Source organism: Pyxicephalus adspersus, chromosome 8 (assembly GCF_032062135.1).
Source record: "Pyxicephalus adspersus chromosome 8, UCB_Pads_2.0, whole genome shotgun sequence".
Taxonomy (NCBI): Eukaryota; Metazoa; Chordata; class Amphibia; order Anura; family Pyxicephalidae; genus Pyxicephalus; species Pyxicephalus adspersus.
Genome location: NC_092865.1, coordinates 6,786,014 through 6,799,330, shown reverse-complemented (window position 1 = coordinate 6,799,330; position 13,317 = coordinate 6,786,014). Strand labels below are relative to the sequence as shown.

The 13,317-nt window shown below is 39.5% G+C and overlaps 1 protein-coding gene across 1 annotated transcript in view; it reads right to left on the bottom strand.

The window, feature by feature from the left end:
* Positions 1–12,856, bottom strand: part of EFCAB7 (EF-hand calcium binding domain 7) — a 19,788-nt gene extending 6,932 nt beyond the window's left edge. Inside the window, exons 1-7 of the mRNA XM_072419394.1 lie at positions 12,775–12,856; positions 11,932–12,103; positions 10,469–10,590; positions 5,443–5,581; positions 4,375–4,484; positions 3,259–3,416; positions 2,021–2,154 (exon numbers count right to left, since the gene is read on the bottom strand). Of these exons, the coding sequence (XP_072275495.1) occupies positions 2,021–2,154; positions 3,259–3,416; positions 4,375–4,484; positions 5,443–5,581; positions 10,469–10,590; positions 11,932–12,103; positions 12,775–12,849 (910 nt within the window). The 5' untranslated portion in view covers positions 12,850–12,856. The remainder of the gene's footprint in view (positions 1–2,020; positions 2,155–3,258; positions 3,417–4,374; positions 4,485–5,442; positions 5,582–10,468; positions 10,591–11,931; positions 12,104–12,774) is intronic.
* Between the last annotated feature and the right edge of the window lie 461 nt (positions 12,857–13,317).

The following is a 13,317-nucleotide window of genomic DNA, read 5'->3' as shown; positions in this document are numbered from 1 at the left end:
ATAACTTTTATACCTACCTGGGTAGGCTGTTGTGCATCCACCGGGTATGTTTATAAATGCAAATATAATACAACCTACCAACCTGTTGTGGACAACAAAGGAATTGTAAGGGTGGCCGGCTGGCTGCAAGCTTCCATTGTGGCCACAATACATAACCCCACACACCATTCACCTTCCACTTGCTGGCTGCGTCCATCCATCCAGTCACCCTTGCTGCCTATGTCCGTCCACACAGCTGCATTCATTCATGCAGAAATTCTATGTGTGTAGTGCAGGCTGTGATTTATCACATTCAATGCGAATGTGGCAGCTACGATCCATGTAATGTGGGGGTCTGCGGTCATCCCGCTGTTGTGGACGACAAAGGAATTGTAAGGGTGGCCGGCTGGCTGGAAGCCTCCAGTGTGGCCACAATACATAACGCCACACACCACACACCATTCACCTTCCACTGCTGAACAACCAGTAAGTCCCCCAGGTAGGCCGGCCTGCTTGTTTTAACCCCCTAAGCATTCTCTCTCCGTATTTCTATGCAGGGAAATGTATTTTACATTGTAGGCTATAATTCTTAGGCATAATTGTTTTTTTTTTTTTTGCTTCATACCCCCTATTTTTTTTCTTGCTCAATAGTCTTTTTTTGATGGACACTACACTATAGACAAAGATACCACAAATTGACATTTAGAGTGCTTACAAATATTATACATACGTTATAACACAAACGTCTAACTATTACCAGTGCTAATCCTTTTTTCCCTGTATACCTGGAAACCTCTATCTCAGAGTCCCTGCAAGCATAGAGACCTCAGTCCTTAAGTTCCTATATACCTAGAAACCTCTATCTCAGACTCCCTATAAGCATGGAGTCCTCAACCCTTGAGTCCCTATATACCTAGAAACCTCTATTTCAGAGTCCCTGTAAGCACAGAGACCTCAACCCCTGAGTCTACATATACCTAGAAACCTCTATCTCAGAGTCCCTGTAAGCATGGAGTCCTCAACCCTTGAGTCCCTATATACTTAGAAACCTCTATCTCAGAGTCCCTGCAAGCACAGAGACCTCAACCCCTGAGTCTACATATACCAAGAAACCTCTATCCCAGAGTCCCCGAAAGCATAGAGACCTCAATCCAATAGAGACCCTGTATACCTGGAAACTTCTATCCCAGAGTCTCTGTAAGCCTGCAGATCCTAGCGTTTCTGTAAAAAAGTAGTCCTCAATCCCAGTGTACATGCAGCATCCCAGCCCCTGCAAGCGCAAACACCCTAAATGCTGAAAGCACAGCAACCTTAAATTAAGACCTCCTGGGAAGTGGAGTCCCTACACTCTCAGAGATCTGATCTGAGGAGTGTGAGGCCAAGAAATCCAAATGATTTAATTCCCCATATTCCCCTCTAACAAAACCTAAAATATTCACCCAGGGTGAACAGATCTTTCAGAAGCTAATACAATTAACTGAATTTTTGTCTTTTTAGGCCACGAATTGTCAAGTCAGCATTATTAAGCGAAGGGTTCTCCTGTATATCTTTGATCTGAAAAGTCTGTTGTGACTTTGATCTTGTTATTTTCCTGTCCGTGATGAAAAGCTGGATGAACAGTAAAGTAAATGATGTTAAGTTTTTCCCTCTGCCGTTTGAAGAAGAAGGCGCACTGATAACGGGTGATATTAAGGTCACATTGTAATAAATGTTGGAAGCGCCTGGCCTTTATGCCAAAAGCTTTTTTTTTCCAACATCTTGCTGAAAGGTTAAAAGAAAAGTAATTCAATTCTAATGCATTCCTAATAGAAAACCATAAAAATGCAAATGTTTTGCTCAGAATTAGTGGACGTTTTACGGCCTGTAATATACCATGTATTATCGGAAAGATAGTTGCACATATTTAAATCTGTTCTAGATTATCTCTCAATAACACACTTTTTTCCGTTAAACAACTGTATTAAGTGACTCCATTAATACAAAAGAGACAACTCTTGGCAAGGTGAATAAAACACAAACTCCGAAGGCAATGTAGACGGACCTTTGCAAACCTCCCAGGCGTCGTCGTCACATTTCTCGCCGCTGGTTCGCATCTCGAAGAAATTATATTCCTCCAGACTGAGAGAGCCATTGCCGTCTAAATCAATGATATCAAACATGTCTGACAGAGCAGATCTGGAAAAATGGAAAAGGAAAAGTTAAGTCATGTGTAGTGAACTCCATGGTTTATAACTTTGAAATGCAACTCCTATTGTTATTATTCTTCCTCAGTATTTATATAGGGCCAACATATTACACAGAGCTGTACATAGTCATGTCACTAGCTGTCCCTCAAAGGAGCTCACAATCTAATGTTCTTAACATATATCATTAACACAGCCAAAGGTTAATTAATTTCGGTTAATAACCTAACTGCATGTTTTCTTTTGGAATGTGGGAGGAAACCAGAGTACCTGCAGGGAAATCCTCCCAAACACGAGGAGAACCTGCAAACTTCATGCAGATAGTGTTCTCACTGAGATTTGAACCTGAGACCTAGTGCTGCAAAGGCCAATGGTTAACCACTTAACCACCACGATGCCTCCTATTCAATTGGCCTGTGATGTTTCCTACCTAACATCTGAATGCAAAGTGGCCAAATTAAAGAGGACCTGTACTGTGGAGGCCAAAAAAACAGCAAGCAGAAGGTAAGACCAATCAACAGTATTTTCTGTAGGCTCTTTGCAGCAAATGCTTTCAATTTATGGACATACAATGCTTTTTTCTGCACTGTTTTTTTGTGAAAGGTGGCTGTCTTGGTGGAGCTTTGCTTCCTCATGTATATGATTGATAATTTATTAACTGGTGGGGTAATGAATAACAAGTTGCAGAAAAGGTAGATGTAATTACTGATCCACTGAATGAATGAGGTATAATTAGGGAGATGCTTGCACTGCATAATCTCAGGTACAGCTTTCTCTCCAGCAAGAAGAACAGTGAGTATTACAGTAGTAATATAGCAAAATCTCATGCAAAATACCCTGAAACTGTCAGTCAGGGTCACCAGTGCCTTAGTTGATGATATGAGGCTCAAGGCACAGAAGTGGACAGCAGATACCCATTGGTAGGTAGCAATGGCAACCACTTGGCACCTGGAAACAGTTATAGGTGTCTGCAGGATTTTTTGTGTGATCAATTTTTGTGTTTTGGTGTCAGTTTGTCAATTTGTTCAGTCTGTGGTTTAAAAGGAATGAGAACCAGGAAGCAATAACATTTCTAGCACTGGTCACAAAGACTTACCTAAACTCTGGAGTGAGAACTAAATCTTCTCTGTCATTTCTGTAAACCAGTTGGGCCTCTTTTAAATTTTGTTTTTTCTTTTTAGTCAACCGGCAGCCTGTTGTGAACGGTATAAGTGTGTAAGAGCCGACTCCGAGATCACCTTTCCAGACAAATGCCTACCAGCAGAAAACAAAGTGGACAATGAATGTAGAACAAATATAAGACAAAATGGGCATTGCAGATCTCCATAGGTCTAACTTTAAAAGTGAGCTCCAGGGAGATAAAATACACACACAGATTATCGCAGTTCTTCATCAATAAAGTGATTTATAATTCTGCAAAAAGAAATTTGCAATCAGGCAGATTGATTATTGCAGAAACTCCCTTACGCTGACATCACTGCTGTAGTGTCCTCGTCTGCATCCTAGAAGAAAACTACCAGCTAAAAAAGAACTCCTTTTATAAAGAAGAAGTGGGAAGACTCCAGAGTGGAGCGCTTTATAACTGCGTAAAAAAAAGAATAATTTTTTTTTATTTTTTAACACCAGTGGTAAGTTAGAGGGGGTGGGAGATGGGTTAATATTACCCAGAAGATTAGCTTTATATTTATTCTTTTACATGCAGTGTACGTTTTTCACTTGGCATCAGCATCTTGTAGACTCCGTACAGTAGAGCTCACAGGAAGCAAGCTGGTTGGAGGATAAAAGTGCAGGGAGATATTCACATCACTGTGCTGGGGACAAGTTTGTGACAGAGGGAGAGGGTTAAATGGCATCTCTCAATTAATGACTCATCACTGTCCTTTGTACTTACCCCTTTTCTCCTTAGCCAGTCCCTGGGTATTCACAGTATACAAAGCAGTCTGTGACTGGCCAAGGAGAGAAGGTTCTTTAACGAATGAGAGCTATCACTCTGTCAGGCGCTGTAGTATACATTGGCACTAAGCTGGGGATGTTCTACATATGTGCAGTGAAAGAGACACCAGAAAAGCCAACTTTTTATGGTTGAACCATTTTGGGTTTTTCATTTTAATAGCTGGAGATATTCTTTAATGATGTTTTGTCTAACATAAACCTTAATATGCTGTGTCTAACCCCAAATCTGATGAGCTACACAAATACCTAAAGCTCTCACCTCTTTATTCCGCACTTCTGTGAAAGAGATGAGTTGAGGATCTCCTTTCCCATCATTTTCTTTTAGTATATACAAAGCAGTGTCCATGGACATCCACGGGGAGGACTTTCCTAGTTGGATACAGTTATTTTAAAATGGTAAAATTATTTTTTTGATGACCCCTTCCCCAAGTTCAGAAAAAAAAGTAAGTTCCAGTACTGTACTCTATCCTTCTCCAAACCTGACCACAGCTTCTCTTCTGGGCTGAGTGATGTCTAGCATCATTTAACCCTACTTCTGTGAGGCCATGGTATCAAGGACAGGAATCACAAGATGGGCTATGGTCACAAAAGAATGATGCAGTAGCCACTCCACTACATTAACACCCTTTTCAACATCATTGAAGACCACTCACTGCAGGAAGAAAATAAATCCAGGAGGTTAGGTGCCCAGGATAAGGGTTTTTAACGAAGTACCTACAGAATTTGACAAAATAAAAATGGGTATGTAGAGGTGGAATTAAAATGAAATGAAATATTCACACCACCACCAATACGGTGATGGTGGCATATTGGAGTGGGGTTTTAGAGGTAATGATCTGTGGTTCTTGCATACACTTAATTGTCTTCCTTTTTTGTAGGCTTGTTTTCAGGTTTCTCAGTTTCTTTCAGAAACTGAAATAGCTGAACAAAACTCACAGAGCTGCAGGATAAACATGAAATATTCAGTGCAGATTGTGTTCTTAATAGAAATCAAACCCAGTAAAAGTATTAACCAGCAGCACGGTGGCTCAGTGGTTAGCACGCTGCCCTTTGCAGCACTAGGTCCTAGCTTTGAATCTCCACCAGGACATTATCTGCATGGAGTTTGCAGTTTCTCTATGTGTTTGCGTGGGTTTCCTCCGGGTACTCCGGTTTCCTCCCACATTCCTAAAACATGCAGTTAGGTTAATTGGCTTTCCATAAAAATTGACCTTAGACTGAATTAAAGTCATATGATTATGGTAGGGACATTAGATTGTGAGCCCTTTGAGGCACAGCTAGTGACACAATATAATATTAATAATATTTTGGTATTTATTACACTTACCTTCAACCTTGCTGAGGTTTAAGGGTTTGATTGTCAGATAAACTGTAGTTTTTAGAGGAAGTTGCAGCTTATAGTGATGGCTAATGATGCTTGTGTCTTCAAGGAAGAAGCACCCCTTTAACTGAGAACTCTGCCATTCCTGAAATCACACAGCATACAGGTAAAGTGGAAACTCAAATGGTGGATATTTGCTAATTTATACGTAGCATTTAGAAGTTCCTTCGAAAAATGGCAGTGCACTTCCTTTTCTGTAGCCTCATAGTTGTATATATGATAACCCTGATTTATTAACGTTCTCCAAGGCTGGAGAGAATACACTTTCATCAGTGAAGCTGGGTAATTCAGCAAACCTGGACTGAAAACATTTGCTAACAAATAGCACATGATTTTAAGAAATCCAGTCCAGGTTTGCTGGTTCATTCAGCTTTACTGAATAAAGTGTATCCTCTCCAGCCTTGGAGAGCTTTTAGAAATCAGGCCCAATGTGAGAAGTACGATTTTGTGAGATAAGAACAGTGTTGCTCACTTGTGCTGGAAAATAAGCTGCACCTAAAGAGCTGCAGTTAAAGAATTTCCCTGCTTCTACTTAATTTATATTGTAAATCTGTATTTCCTCCACCTCTTTTTCTGCTTTTTGAATACAAACCCACAGTCATTAAATCACCAGTCAGCAGGGGGGACAATCCTTACATACAAAACAAAGCCTACATAGCCTTCCCCACACAGACACACAACACAGAAAAGGGTTTTGTAAGACAGTGATCAGTATCAGCTACAGATCAGATATGCAGTATTGGTGATGGATTATTTTCCCACTGTGTGTCACTTGGAGGCACAGTGTGGGTTTTTTGAAGACTACTGGTGTAAATGTGAACACCATAAACAATGCTCATGCTATGGCTGCGGAGCTACAGACAATAAATTGGGCTGTGTTTATTGTTTTGCCAAGTGTGCAACCTCCTGGAGGCAGCAACTATATCAAAAAGTTCCGAAACAAAGCTGTGCCCCACAAAAAACACTTGGAGAAAGTTATTTTGCAAGACCAAGTCTTCTATCCAATGCATGCATTCTGTAATGTGAACACTGGATGGCAGTGTTCTACCACTATTCAAAATAAGAAAATTCAGCATCAACACAAAAATAAGTTTAAGAATAGATTTTTTTTCGCTGTGTTTTACTGATACAGATATCAATTTTTAAAGAAGTATAAAAATGTGTTTAATTTTTGTGTTCCTCCCATACATGGTGCTTTTAAACATTCCACTTCTTTCTACACAAGCATGAAACAATAAGCTGCAGTTTCAGGTTCAATGCTATAGGACTGTAACAGTTAGGTTATCAATGATTTAAAGGTGGCCAGGGTGGAGAACAATGCTGAAGCCGTTACTGAAAATGAGAAGGCACCCCTGGAGAGCAGTGACTGGCGCTTCTTACAACTATTTTATGTGCCTCACATGCGCCCCCGGGGTCACATTAAGAGAAGCCCAGGCAGTTTGCTCTTTATGGCTTTCATATCAGAAGCTATTATTTTAGGAGGCACACGAAAAAAAATGATATAAAAGAGAAACCCTATTAAAGTCCGAACGATGTAACGGGAAAACGAAGAGCAATGATCAATAGTAACACTCTACAAATATTGACCCTGAAATCAGGCTCTGAGGTCTCCCCTGTAGGAGACGCTGCACAAGTGATTTATCAACGGGACTAAAACTAGACGGCTAAATGAAAATCAATAGAGGTTTAACAAAAAGGGGCCGGTGATGCAGTCTTAAAGTGAACCTGTCATTTAAAGGAAAAAGAGATATGGGGCAGGATATAATAAAGCTCTCCAAGGCTGGAGAGGATACACTTTCTTAAGTGAATCTGGGTGATCCAGCAAACCTGGAAAGGATTACTTAAAAGTCATTTTGCCATTTGATAGCAAATGTTTTCAATCCAGAATGGACCAGATCCATTTCAGGTTTACTCGATCACCCAGCTTCACTGATGAAAGTTTATCCTCTCCAGCCTTAGAAAGCTTTAATAAATCTGAGCCATAATGTTACAAATGAGGGGGTAGAGGAAGTTAAGCAGTGAGCTGTTCTACTAAAAAGGTAAATTTTGCATATTCTGTCTGAAACAAGAGCCTTTCCTGTCCTATTTAGAGGTCATCTAACAATGGCATTTCACTTTATTATGGATGCTGAAGAGCTGAAGTATACAATATGCCTTTTTACTAGTTTTCAAATAGACCAGAGAAGGTTTACACCCCCTATCTACCTAACTATGCCCATAGGGTTAGATATCTGGGATAAGTTTATTTCCCTAGTGGTTGAACTTGATGTCTTTTTTTGACCTATGCAACTATCAGGTTTTTTTTCTTACTTCCTGCTCTTTTCCACCAGACTCGAAGTAAACGTAAATCTACACAGACAGGTGTATTGGACTCCATATTTCTACATAATATAAAATGTTTTATGACTGTTTGTGTTGCTTTTGGAGATCTCTCTTCATATATTGTCTAGTATAACATTAATGGAAAATCTCCTCAACCAAAACCTTGCATAGCAGTAAAACCTGATGTGGCTCTGATATGTAGCTGGACACAAAGTTTAAAGCAGATGTAAACCCCAACTGATTGACAATTTTTTTTTATTTTGCATTCTTTTACAGCTTTTACAACTTTTTATTATTTTATAATTATTATTATTATTATTAATATTTTTAATAGTAAACTGGCTTGATTTAGCGCCAACATATTATGCAGCTCTGTACATTAAACAAGGTTGTGACACAGTAGGGGGAGAGGACCCTGCCCAGAAGAATTTACAATCTAAGCGGTAGGGAGGCAGCTTACAATAGGAGGTGAGATATGAAATGGTGGGGAGTAGGCACTTCAGTAATGGCTGCATGGCATTTCTCACGGAGAGCCTCTTAATGGTGACAGCATTGGACCATTCCTGCCTGATATAGTAAGTCAAGTTGCAGAAATGTTTTCAGGACAAAAATCCCTTAGTGGCTAATTACACATTTGCCTCATCCCTAACTTAAATATAGATACTTTTATTTAGGGTTGGTCAATCACCATGGGACTTTAAGCAGCATTGATTTTGTATGACTCCATCTTAATAACAATTCCATATTTTATTTAACAATCAAACAACAATTATTTGTACAGATAAAACAATGTAGTGATAAAACCAAGACTGGTATTCAGTAAATTAGTCTGTAATTTTGTGAAAAGTCTCTAAGGTTCAATTCAACGCGTTTCTCAGGTCTAAGTCTGCTTCATCAGGAACAAGATTCGTCTTTGAGATGAAGATGCAGTAGTCACATATCGAGGATCAGGGAGGCGAGGATTAGCAGTGCCTATACAAAACCATGTTTTGTATAGGCACTATACATCTAAAAGACACTGTACTGCATAGGCTTACATCTAAAAGACATTGGTTTCATTGGTCTGTCTACCCTAATGGAGAAAGAAATGTGAAGATAGAGGCATATCTTGTTCCTTAAGAAATGGAATGAGATCCGAGAAACGCGTCAAACTAGATCTTTAGAGCCTTCCCACAAAATTACAGACTAATTTACTGAATATCACTCTTGGTTTTATCGCTACATTGTTTTATCCGTACAAATAATTGTTGTTTGAGTGGTAAATAAATTATTGAATTGTTATTAAGATGGAGTCATTCAAAATCAATGCTGCAAAAGTCCCATGGTGATTGACCAACCCTAAATAAAAGTATCTAAAGTAAGTCAAGTTGAAAAAAAGATAAAAAGTCCATCCAATTGAACCACTAGGGTTGAACATATCCCAGACATAAAACCCTATAGTTATAGTTTATTCAGAGGAAGAAAAAAAAACACTGGTACAATTTGCTCCAACGGGAAAAAAATCCTTGCTGATTCCATGAGGCAATCCGATGTTCCCTGGATCAACAATCTCTGTTATCTCTACTGTAAAGCTTTAATACCCAGGCATATTCTGTGCTTCTAGAAATCATCCAGCTTTTTTCAGCATAATATGCAGAAATAGCCATTTGTAGTCTCCATCAGAAGCCTATCTGACAGAGCTGCATACAGTACAGCTATAGGTAAACAGGAAGACTGATATAAAGATATGAAAAATTGTGGAAAACCTCATAAGTTGACCCACAAGTGCCTAGGTAAGTAGGCACTTGGGGGTCAAGGAAACAGCATTGTTTTACTGGTTAAGAAATGTAAGTATCTATTTGTAGAGGGGCAAGGAAATATATATAGGAAAGTTCTGTAATCTAGCAGCCAGGGCAAGTAATACTGCTCAGGATTTCAGTGCAGCAGAGACACATGTCAGTTCATTGAGGACTCAATAGATATTGTGAAACGCATCAAGAAATTTAAGTTGGACAAATATTAGAATATGTACATTAGAATTGTTAACAACAAGAATGGTATACTGTTTTTTATGTATAATAAATTATGATTATATGAATAATTGATCTGTATTACATAGAAGTATTAAAATTTGGTGCTGTTAAAATCCATTAAAAAATTGGTTCTATAAATACAATTAGGAAGTAACTGTAGTTTACTGAACTTCCGGGAGGACCAACAAATATTTTTTGCACTTACCCGACAGATATAACAAAACACTTTGGTGGAAGTAGAATATTTACAGACTAATATGAAGTAAAGTGGGAAGATCAATGTTAGGGTTTACCAGCCAAAGGAACCCCTTCAGTGTGGCACTAGCACATCCATCCTCACCCAGTCTTTATCTAGGTTCACGATTTTGGGCTATATTAATTGGCTGGGTCAGGATAAACACATGGGTGGAAGCACCTAGGAGTTACTTTGTCCCAGCACAGAATCATGTAATGATTGTACAGTGATCTGTGTGGCTCAGAGTACACCAGTAAAAAAAAAAAAAAAGAAAAAAATTCTGACATACCCACAGAAGAAAACTTCACAGTCACCAAAAAATAATTTTTATGTGAAATAAATATATTTATTTATTTAAATCCCACTTTTTTTATCCGGAAGTTACATTAGTTAGGAACAATACCTGTAGGTTATTTGGCTCAACTAATTTGGAGTTCCTGGCACTGATCGGTCCCATGTTAATGACTGTACACATTGTGGCTTTGTAGTTCCGAGCTGACGAGGGTCGAGGAGATTTGGTTTCAACTGAAAAATCAAAACATATTTAATTTTTCCTCCTTAATGTTTACTTTTTTTATCCCAATACTCAAACCTTTACTAAAAGTAGAAGTCATGTGACTATCACTATCTCACCCTTTTCTGCTTCAGGGCCACAACCACCAGCTGGTCTGTATGTCTTATGTATGGTTTGTATGTCTTAACTTGTAGGAATGTCTTTGAACTACATTTCACTGCATACAATTCCCTGACATAACTGCAGAGATACAGTTTGGCAGTGTAAGAGGGTATATCATGCTGTGCACTACTGAGAGACTGCAGTCAAGTAACTTGTATATGTTATTGGGAGGATATAATCTGGCTAACCAGAAGAAAGTTTCTCAGTAGGCATTGAAGTGCAGGAACATGCTGTGTATAGTCCTTAGGAAGCATGTGTATGCCAGCCAGAACCAAGAGGAGGGTGGACCTGGATGGATGGAAGGAGCCCTTTTATTATTAGGGAAATAAAATTGCCAATCTCACACATGCGTACTGAGATTGGCAAGCTTTTCCCAATCTATGTCACCCAATCTTGCGCCTGCACAGTGCAAGATTAGGTGACGTAGGAAGAAGAACAGGGAAGAAGAGAGAAGATGTCAGCGCCCTGGCCAAAGACAGATACCATGACGACTCGAGCCCGATGGAATAAACCTCCAGACGGATAGATGGATCTTCGGGATTGAAGGTAAGTGTGATTTTTTTTGTTTTGGGTTTACTTCCACTTTAAGTTACTGAAAGGGGCATTTATGCCAACTGAAATGTATTTTAAAGTGCACTTAAACTCTAAACCTAAAAAGCTACATTGCCTGTTGCCATCCTGACTCTTTTTTATTATTATTAAACAGTATTTATAAAGCGCCAACATATTACACAGAGCTGTACAAAGTCCATAGTCATGTCACTAGCTGTCCCTCAAAGGTCCCTCCAATGTCCCTACCATAGTCACGTGTCAATATTACAGTCTAGTACTGGGGTGAAGCCAATTAACCTAACAGCATGTTTTTGGAATGTGGGAGGAAACTGGAGTACCCGGAAAAAAAACCCATGCAAACACAAGGAGAAACTCCATGTAGATAGTCGTGGCTGAGAATCAGACCTGGCACCCAGCGCTGCAAAAGCTAGAGTGCTAACCACTGAGCCACCGTGCCCCTGTTTTTATGTTGATTATAAAATATTAAATATTGATTGAAAGAAAAAAGCTACATTGCCAGCAACATTGGGAAACATGCATGTTTGGGTATAACTATTATCTAATTCAGCATAAATTAAAAAAGTAAAAACCCATTTTGCAATGAAGAACAAAATTTTTTTGATCACCTATCTTCTCACCTTTCCTTGGTGTCGTATTTCCGTCACGTGGTGTCCGCGGAGAGGGGGAGCGTTCTGGAGAAGTCTCAATCTGGCTTCCAAACTGCTGGCGTTTGGCCCGGCTGTTTGCGTTCATTTTTTCATCCGCCATTTTGACACATTGATCGCACGTATTGTAAAAAACGCTGCAGAACTGGACACAAACGAGGATAAGCAAATCTGGACAGGACGTAATTTTCATTGATAGTTCACTGGCAGCGCTCTATCCTTATTCTTTTACTAAGACTGTTGTTGAGCTGTGCTAGCAGCTGTTCAAAATTAGGTGCCTTTTGCAATTTAACACCCACAGAGGTGTCAGGGGGCCTTTAAAGCCCAACATGGGTTTAGGATTTCCCTAATTATTTGCCTTTGTTCCCCCATTGCAGCACTCTCTTGACTCCTAAAGCCTAACTTTGGGCTGCTTTCAATTGTATCAATGCAGTTGGGTTTTCTCTGAACTGCATGGGATTTATTGCCTATTAGTCTAGCAGGAGAAAGTAAAAGTACAAATACCACAACCCTTCCATGATATGACAGTGCTCAAGTCTAGCATTGGGCAGCCCAAGCACTGCATCATGAAAAAACCTCACATGATCCCTCATACCTGAAGGCAGCAAGAGTTTTGTAAAGGCAGATGGGAAGTCGGGGAGCAATATATGAATATAAATGTTCTAGGTGGTCTTTATTCAGATTCACCTTCTCCAGAATGGGCAAAGTGATAAAATCTCTCTACCCATAGAGTGAACAGTAAAACCCTTCTATGCCGAATTCCAACCTGCACCTTCCAGCTACTCCATTCAAGAGCAAACCGTTAACCCCAGTTACCTTATTGTAGTCAAGCTTGCCACTGCTGTTAACATCAGCCAAACGTAAGACCGCGTTCACTTCTTCTGGCGACATTTTCTCTCCTTTCTGCAAACAACAAACAATCCTCTTTACATTTCAAAAACCTAAAATTCCAAAGTGTGCCACCTTCATCCATCTTAACAGAACCGGCAGCTCATATCAATATTTAATGATGGAAAATTGAAGTGACAATGCTTGCGCATAGATGCAAAGATATATACATACACATTGTGACTGGTGTGTGACAAACAGCAGTGCTCATGGTATTAGAGACAGGCACAAATCAGCAAACTGCAAAATAGTTCTCAGAGACATCATCTATAATGAATGGAGAGGAATGAATACAGGATGACCACTTCTGGATAACCCCCATATGCCTTTTGTTTCTGTTGGGTCCATTTTTAGGGGTCAAAGCTGATTATACGCAATGCAAAGGTTTTGGTCAGAGTTGAGCAGCACAAAGCTCTGACCTCAATGCTACTAAACTTCTTTAAGATAAATCAAAGCACCAATTACCACCCT